This window comes from Pipistrellus kuhlii, unplaced genomic scaffold, assembly GCF_014108245.1.
Source record: "Pipistrellus kuhlii isolate mPipKuh1 unplaced genomic scaffold, mPipKuh1.p scaffold_m20_p_8, whole genome shotgun sequence".
NCBI lineage: Eukaryota > Metazoa > Chordata > Mammalia > Chiroptera > Vespertilionidae > Pipistrellus > Pipistrellus kuhlii.
Genome location: NW_023425584.1, coordinates 23,360,658 through 23,369,546, shown reverse-complemented (window position 1 = coordinate 23,369,546; position 8,889 = coordinate 23,360,658). Strand labels below are relative to the sequence as shown.

General features: G+C 35.3%; 1 protein-coding gene across 7 annotated transcripts in view; it reads right to left on the bottom strand.

The window, feature by feature from the left end:
- Positions 1 to 963: 963 nt before the first annotated feature.
- The window catches only part of NR3C1 (nuclear receptor subfamily 3 group C member 1), a 99,790-nt gene continuing 91,864 nt past the window's right edge, over positions 964 to 8,889 (bottom strand). For all 7 annotated transcript variants that reach the window (XM_045576507.1, XM_036425018.2, XM_036425023.2 and 4 more), the window contains exons 7-9: positions 8,521 to 8,651; positions 2,327 to 2,484; positions 964 to 1,771 (exon numbers count right to left, since the gene is read on the bottom strand). In XM_045576507.1, coding sequence (XP_045432463.1) covers positions 1,619 to 1,771; positions 2,327 to 2,484; positions 8,521 to 8,651 — 442 coding nt within the window. In that variant the 3' untranslated portion in view covers positions 964 to 1,618. The remainder of the gene's footprint in view (positions 1,772 to 2,326; positions 2,485 to 8,520; positions 8,652 to 8,889) is intronic.

Below are 8,889 nucleotides of genomic sequence, written 5' to 3'. Positions count from 1 at the left end.
ATATCTGAAACTATAACTAAATATAAAAATATATTAGACGTTTCATATTGTTAATGTTAGATTTTCAGTTTTCTATTACACAAATAATTTGGCCACCTTGAATAGAAATCGAATTTCTTGTGGCTTAATAAGTAGGAGTTTTGAGTTAACAGAAAGGTGGTAAGGTGCACACAGAAAGGGCTACTACAGCTTCTATTCTGTTTAAAATGATTAATTCTCAACAGTGAGGAAAAAAATCCACAAGACTTGTTAAACTCCATGGCACACAGGATGGGCGGGTATGGTTTACACACAGGGGAGCCTGACTCGCAGCCTAAGTCACAGGGAGCAGCGACCGAGCTTGCCTGTGCCGCCAGGAGAGGAGACCAGTGTGACAGGCGGGAATGTGAAAATGGGTGTCTAGCCACTTCTGCCACATCAGAGATTTCGTTTTTTTGGGTAAAGTGAGAGGAATTGCTTGGTCTGATTAAAATACTTCAGTTTTGTTTCAGCTAGTTATCTGCAATCTTAACTTTTAAGAAGTTATACAAACTACAACAAAAGGTCCTGAAAGATGGGAAACTCTCATTCTTGCCATTTAGCCATTGCAAGGATAGGGCGTTAGGTGTAGACAGGGCCTCTTGGTAGTTTTTTGTGTTTGTTTTTTTAAATTAGTCTTTTGCAACCATCATCTAAGGTTTACCCTGCAGGTTTGGACCAGGTAGGTGCTCGATACCAGTTAGGGTGGTTAATTTGCACAACCTCTATAATTCTCCACTCAAGTGTGTGTGTGTGTGTGTGTGTGTGTATGTATGTATATATATATATATACATACATACACACACACACACACACACACACAAAATGTGAGCTTTTTTTTTTTTTTTTTTACAAGAATACTGGAGATTTGAGTTGATTTGTGTGATCTTCTGATAGCTAAGTGCCATCAGGTTAGAAGCACCAACCCATTTTCACACAAGATATTAATGTTTAGAGTTTATTTAGGAAAGCTATGAACTAGTTGCCCATCATCTTAAACAGCTGTACAATAACTCGAATACAAAAATTATGTAAGAAAAAATGAGCAAGCGTAGTTCACTGAATATAAAGGAAATGGTTAAAACCAGACAGCAATAGCTATAAAAGGCACAGCTTCCCTTTTCTGATATACACTTGTAAACTTTTTTTTTTCAGGTTTCCATGCATAAATCAAAAAATTTTATCCTAACTATACAGGGCAAATACACCAACAAAAAGTCTAGAAGATTTTATCCAGCCAACTGTGATAAGTATGAGCAGGAAGTTCATTAAGCAGGCTTTGGGCACTGGTGGCTAGAGTGCCATCCTTCTCCAACAAGGAGATGACCCCACCTCATTGTTTCTCATTTCCGGGATCCACCAAGTATCACTTCCTACTGTTCCCATCACTGAAAAGCAAGGGCTCAACTGCTTCTGTCGCCAAGTCTTGGCCCTCTATAAACCACATGTAGTGCGTGTTTAAAACAAGACAAAAACATCAGACATAAACAAACAAACAAAAAAAATAAAACAACATAACCGCTATAGGATAAATGATAGTTTGTACAATAAAAGCTATAAAGTCAACTTTCTTTAAGGCAACCTTTCTGATTAAGGCAGTCACTTTTGATGAAACAGAAGTTTTTTGATATTTCCACTTGAATATTTTGGTAACTGATTGGTGATGATTTCAGCTAACATCTCTGGGAATTCAATACTCATGGTCTTATCCAAAAATGTTTGGAAGCAAAAGTGAAGGAGATTTTCAACTACCTACAAGAGAAGATATGGTAATGATTAGCCTTAAAATCCGATCAGTGGGACCATCTCATGCTTGTTGGCCTCTCTCTCTCTCTCTCTTTTTAAATATCTGACTTAGAATATACCCAGTCCTGCTGGAATTCCCCAAGTAAAAACAAAAAGTTTAAATAAATGAGCACTCAGGTACAAAAGACCTCTTAAATTCCTTAAACTGGATGTAGAATTATATGTAATTGAGTGTTTCCTGATGAACTGCAGTACTATAACACAGGAAAGACATATTCTAATTTAATGACTTAATCAAACAAAGCCAGGGAATTCTGTATTTAAAAAAAAACAGTGCTGTTGAACTCTGTACTGGCATCAGGACGCTACAGGCACATGACCAGGTGAAATGAAATTCCATAATTGGCCTCAGGAAAACTGTGGGCCAAACTGAACTCAAACCATTATCAGTATCCACAAATGGGAAATAAATCGGTATATAATTACATAGACTAGACTAAATAGAACACAACTTCATATCCCAGAAAGTTTTTAACACTTGGCTTTGTGATTGACACTTACCTCATGCATGGAGTCCAAGAGTTTTGTCAGTTGGTAGAACCGCTGCCAATTCTGACTGGAGTTCCCTTCCCTCTTGACAATGGCTTTCCCCAGCTCTTTGATGTAGGTCATTCTAATCTCATCAAACAGCTCTTGGCTCTTCAAACCTTCCTTAGGAACTAAAAGATTAAGATGTAGTCAATTCAATAAACTTCTTGTGATAACTTCATACAAGCAAGTAGGGCATTTATTATCAATAGCATATTCCATGACTTAACATTGTCTATATGCTTTTAATGCACTTGATTAAAACATTAGCATTTCAAAGGATCGTGAAACCACCGCCAAGAGAATAGGGGCCAATGGGAGACTGGAGGCCTTAACTTTAGGTAAATTGTGCAGTTAACTTCCTCTCCAGTTCACAAAGCTGTCATAAAGACCAAATAAATAATACACTGCCTGCCATTCTGCCCTTCAGTTTGGTTAGACATAATGAAAACGTCACCAACAGTGTTTTATTCCACCAGTTAACATCCTGGAATATATGTGACATTACCAGTCTTAGACCCTTAAAATCATGCAATGCATTTTGTTAATTAATGCATCAACGCTGAGTTGATATGATTCCAATCTAAAGAGAAATCTTATTTTTTATATAATACACACACACACACACACACACACAGAGAGAGAGAGAGCGGCCAGATTATTATGACCTCTGAACACATCATCTGGCTACTTGCTGTATTTGTGTCTCAAATGGATACCAAAAGTATTCTAGACTTTTGTTGATCAACCACCTGTTTGCCCTGAGCATTATATCAGCCAATGCAAAGGGAAAACTGATCAGTTGCATGGTTTATAATATCCCTTAAAAAAAAAAATATATATATATATATATATATATATATATATATATATATATATATATATTATTGATTTTTTATAGAGAGGAAGGGAGAGGGACAGAGAGTTAGAAACATCGATGAGAGAGAATCTTCGATCAGCTGCCTCTTGCACACCCCCTACTGGGGATGTGCCCCAACCAAGGTACATGCCCTTGACCGGAATTGAACCTGGGACCTTTCAGTCCACATGCTGATGCTCTATCCACTGAGCCAAACGGGTTTCGGTCCTATTTTATATTTATATTTAAAAGAATTTCATCCATCCCAAATTAACCTTGTAGTTTCAAGAATTTTTGCTTTTGTGTTTTTAGAGGTCATATATTTACAAATATTTTCCTAGTGAATGGAATGCTTTTTATGTAATGAGTATCTTTAAATATAGAACTTTGTTTTCTTGCCGTAAAGTCTATTTTGATACTAATGCAGCTGCTTCACTTTTCTTTTGGTTAAAGCAGTGGTCAGCAAACTGGCTCCAAGCCCAATCCCCACCTGCAGCCTGTGTTTGTAAATAATGTTTTGTTGGCAGTCAGCCTGGTCTGTGTTCCTGCCACAGGGGGCAGAATTGAGTAGCTATACCAGAGACTATGCAAAGCTGAAACCATTTACCATCTGGTCCTTTACAAAAAAGTTTGCCATTACTGGGTTATACCATGCATAGTATATCCTCTTACTTAAGCTGTTAAATATCTTTATCTAGATATACCTCTTATGAAATTACTGACACATTTGAATGTATTTATGCCATCTGTTACTTCCTCTTATGCTTTTCCCTGCTCCTCTCATTTCTTTCATTCTTTTGGACTTTTTCTTACCGTGTTATTCTTTCTCCCCTAATGCTTTGGTACTTTATATTCACTTTGTATTTCTAGTTGTCGTACTTAAAATGTAAACACCCAGTCTTAATTTACCAAATTCTTATTTTTCTTATATGTAATTAATGTGTACTTTAATTCTATTTTCAACCCCCCCCCAAAGACATTACTGTTATTTTATTCATTAAAGTTTAGTTTAAATCTATTTACATATTTACCACTTTTTCTTTTTTTACCACTTATTTTAACATTCTTAAAAATGTCTTTACTTCTCTTTTGCCTAAGTACATTTTGTAATATTATATACTAAGTTTAGTGGCAAACTTTGTTTGAGCCTCCATTAACAAAAAAATAAGTTAAAAATAGACTACTGGTATGTTTAGACCATTCACATTGAAAAACAATGGTCTGATATGGCTGGGCACTGTCTGCCATGTTTGTAACTATTATCTGCTCTTGGCACTTGTTCATTTCCTTTTTAGTCTTCTATTTTTTTGCTGTTTCTAGTTTTCATTGAACATTTCATATGACATGATTTCTCTCAGTATATCAATCATTACTTCTTCTCAAAGTTATTTTTTTCATAGAGGGGATAAATGGTGATGAAAAATAAAATTATTGTTAGTGGTTGCCCTAGAGTTTGCATTGACAACTACAGTTGATCCTTAAACAATGTGGGAGTTAGGGGTACGGATCCCCTTGCAGTTGAAAATCCAGGTATAATTTCTGACTCTACAGGTGGCTCTTCCTATCTGTGGATTCAACCAACTTCAGTTGGGAATGTGAAAATACTGTTTTCGACCTGCATTTGGTGGAATCCAAGGATGTAAAGCCCATAGATACAAAAGGCAGACTCTACTTATTGGAAAAAAAAAAAAAAAAGCTATGAATAAATGGAGCAGAGCAGTTCAAGCCCATGTTGTTATAGTACAACTGCAGTCTACATTAAAACAGAGTATTCCTAACTTCTCCCTCCCATCCCTATTAACATTGCTGTCACTCATTCAACTTATCCGTATGTTGTGCTCAAACAATTTACATTATTAATTCTTTAAATAGTTGTTAGATTAATTATGAAGAAAAATAAGTTTTATCTTCATGTATTCCTAACACTCTTCCTTTCTATGTGTAGATGATGTTTCTGACCTATATTATTTTCCTTTCCTCTAAAGAACTTCCCTTAACATTTTATGAAAGGCAGATCTATTACCCTGTTTCCCTGAAAATAAGACAGTGTCTTATATTAATTTTTTCTCCCAAAGTTGCGCTAGGTCTTATTTTCAGGGGATGTCTTATCTTTCCATGCGCTAGGTCTTATTTTCGGGGAAACACGGTAGTAACTGATTCTCTCAAGTTTTGTTTGTCTGAGGTCTTTATTTTGCTCTCACTTTTAAAGGAAATTTTCACTGAATACAGAATTAGAAATTGGTGATTCCCCCCCCCCCTTCAATACTAAATATGTGATTCCACTCTTGCTACATGGTTTCTACTGATGAAAATTCAGCAGAACATATTTCTTGTTCCACCATAGGTAAGCTTTTTTCTTTTACCCAATCTGGCTACTTTCAAGATTTCCTCCATATTTTTTGTTTTCTGCTGTTTGAATACAATAGGCCTAGATATAGATTTTTTGGTATTTATCTTTCTTGGCACTTTCTGAGCTTCCTTGATTGATGTTTTGGTTCCTGTCATGAATTCTGGAAAACTATTAGCCATTATTACTTAAAATATTTTTTTCTGTTCCTTTCCTTCTTTTACTTGATATTCCCATTACTGGTATAGTACACCTTTTATTGTAACTTTCCACAATGTTTTTAAATATTCTATTTTTTTTTCATTCTTTTTTTCTCTTGGCTCTTGAATTTTGTAAATTTTGACTGAGTGTCTTCAAGCTCAATGATTCTTCTCTTGGTATATCTAATCCTCTGATGAGCCCATCCACAGAATTCTTCATTTCCATATTTTAGTATTTTAATTTCTAGCATTTCCTTTTCTTTCTTAAAATTTCCACCTTACTGCTTACAATATTCATGTGTTTGTACATGTTGTTTACTTTTTCCATTAGTCTTTAACATATTAATCATAGGTATTTTCAAATTCCCTATTTGATAACTACAACATCTGTGCTATATCTTATTCTAATGTTTGTTTCTTGTTACCTTGCACTTTTTGCAAAAAGCTGGAAATTATGTGAGGTTTTATGTTAATCTGGCTAAGGGACTAGGCTGTATTAAATGTTTGGTGTGGGTGTTAGGAGGTTCTGGTTCCTTATTTTTATTCCCCCTTCTTCTGTCCCCTATTTTCTTTTTTAAAATATCTGTATTCTGCAGCTCTCTCCATTGTAATTCAGTTCTTCCCACTGGAACCCTGATCATATGGTGGTAAGGTGGTATGTTTACTACTTTTATGATTAAATCTTTTTAGTAGTCTTGGCCCCTGGGCTGTGTCCTTCAGAATGTTTCTGGACCTTTTCCCCCTTCTCTTACATGATACAGAAAGAGGAGGGGGTTGGAATTATCCACTTCCCCAGGTCAGATAAAGCTTTGTTACAGCAGTTTCCCTTAGCACGCAGAAACATGAGGGGACCTTTCTCAGATCTTCACCATGGGAACCTGGGGAGGCGTTAGGAGGTAAGTCCCAAGAAAGTATGGGGAGACAAGCCCCCTGCCAATACTGGGTCCCAAGAGTTCTTAACTCTCAGGCTATTCCTCATTGGGTCTAGAGAATTTATCAAAATTACCGAAATGTTTCTACCAGTTACTGGCTCCAGTAGCTTCTCTTCCAGTAAGCTCATTCTGGCTGTGCTTCTCTACATTTGCCTTCTCTACAGATTTTGAGGTGGTGGCTTGCCTTGTAATCTCAATTCTCTGATGGATCTAAGAAAAGTCACTGATTTTCAGTTTGAGCTTTTCCTTATTGTGAGGATAACTTCGAAGCTGTTTACTTGTGAGAGCTAAAACTGAAGTCCACCTTCACTTAGCATTTTAGAGACATTGTTCCATTTTCTTCAATTGCTATTGTTCAGTTAAATACCTTATCCTTTGAAGATATTTTTTCTCTCCTGTTCAGTGATTTTCTTGTTAACTGTGCTGTTCAGAAAACAGGATTTTATTAATGTACTATGTGGAATTCATTGCACTGCCTGGTTATAGAATTTAGTGTCTTTTTTAAATTCTGGAAACTTTTTAGCCATTATCTCTTTTTGTATAATTCCTTTTCTCTTTCACCTTTCATTTTAGATTTCTGATGATTGTTAAACCAGAACTTTTTTCAGCTGGTGTACTGTGAATGGGGTTATCAATGTGCTAAGATAATGATTTGCTATGCTGTACAGATGCTGTTTTTATGTTCATTATGAGATGAAAATTTCGAGTTACAAGGCATTGTTTTAGAGCTTTTCCCTTAATCACTGTTTGCTCAATACCCAGTTTACGTTTTAAGTGTACTGCCATTGGTAATCTGAAAGGAGTCTCCAGCAATGATCTTTATCTTTAGGTTTTTTTAAGGGGTTGTGGAAATTTTTCTAGCCTTGATTATTATTAATACTCCTTAAATCTAAGAAGATAAAACAACTTTTTGTAGAACAAAGAATTACAACAGCTTAGTCATGTGCAACATCCATAGCTTCAAGTTATGTGACAACTTTGAAACCACGGTTACTAAAGAATACAGAATTTTAGATTACAAGTTTACTTATTTGTATATGAAAAAGTTATTCATTCATCAACTCAGTATTTTATAAACATTAACTTGATATATAATTTTTACTGGAATGGTCTAAAGTTTACAATAACAAGTGGTTCACACACTTATTGAAAATGCCAAAAATGACACAATTTTACTATAATAATGTAGATAAGATACTTTGTATTTTTCAAAAGCTATCTAGTTTTAACTTGCTAGGTGAAATTAGCCTCACTAAAGTTTATATATAGTAACTTTATCTAAATTTTCAAGGTGGTTTTATAAACTCTCATTGCCATTTTCTAGATAGAATACCTCTGCCCAACAGTCCAGCTCGGATGCTGCATTAACCAGTCCTCTAATAGTAATCACGCACACCTTGTGTAGGATGAATCCTTTTCCCATAGCGTCTTCTACATGGTAGTATTCGTTGTATAAGTAAAATTTTTGACCAAGTTACAATGTAGTAGAAAAACCAAAATCATTCCACTTGGCTTTCTTTTTCCATGCCTCCTACAGAGGTATCCGAAGGTCACAGGAAAGAGGAAGTCTACACATTACACTGTAATGATTACAGACCAACAGAGACCCCTGTGCAACTCATACACCTCTATTTCTCCATGACATCTGTGTCTTATTAATTTTGGTGTATGTTAGTGGCTGTGCCTTTCTAAAAGTTAACATTTATGAAAACATATCTGACTAGCAGGAAATAGTAGACATATTTGAAATAAGTATTAGTGCTATGTATACAAAAAAACCTTTATTTCTATATTTCATGATTCATATAGAAGTGAAGTGTTTTACAAACCTGATGAGAGAAGCAGTAATGTTTTCATACAGAGATATTCTTCATAAGATACCTGAAGCCTTTGTAACTCAGAGGAAACATATAGCATATGTTTACATTGTTCATACATGCAGGGTAGATTCATCCTGTTCCTGTGAAAGACAAATGTCAGTGTTTGAATTAGAATTAAATAGTGCTTGTTCCATGAAGGGAAACCTAACTATTACGAGTAAGGAAACTTCTGATCTGTAGGGAATTAGCATTAAACTTGTTCCTGGGTCTAACTCTAAAGCATATAAAGAGACTACTGAACAATGTAACTTTACATTGAATAAGTTATTTTTCCATCATGCACTCCATACATTATTTTATTTAAGTGTTTAGAACTTA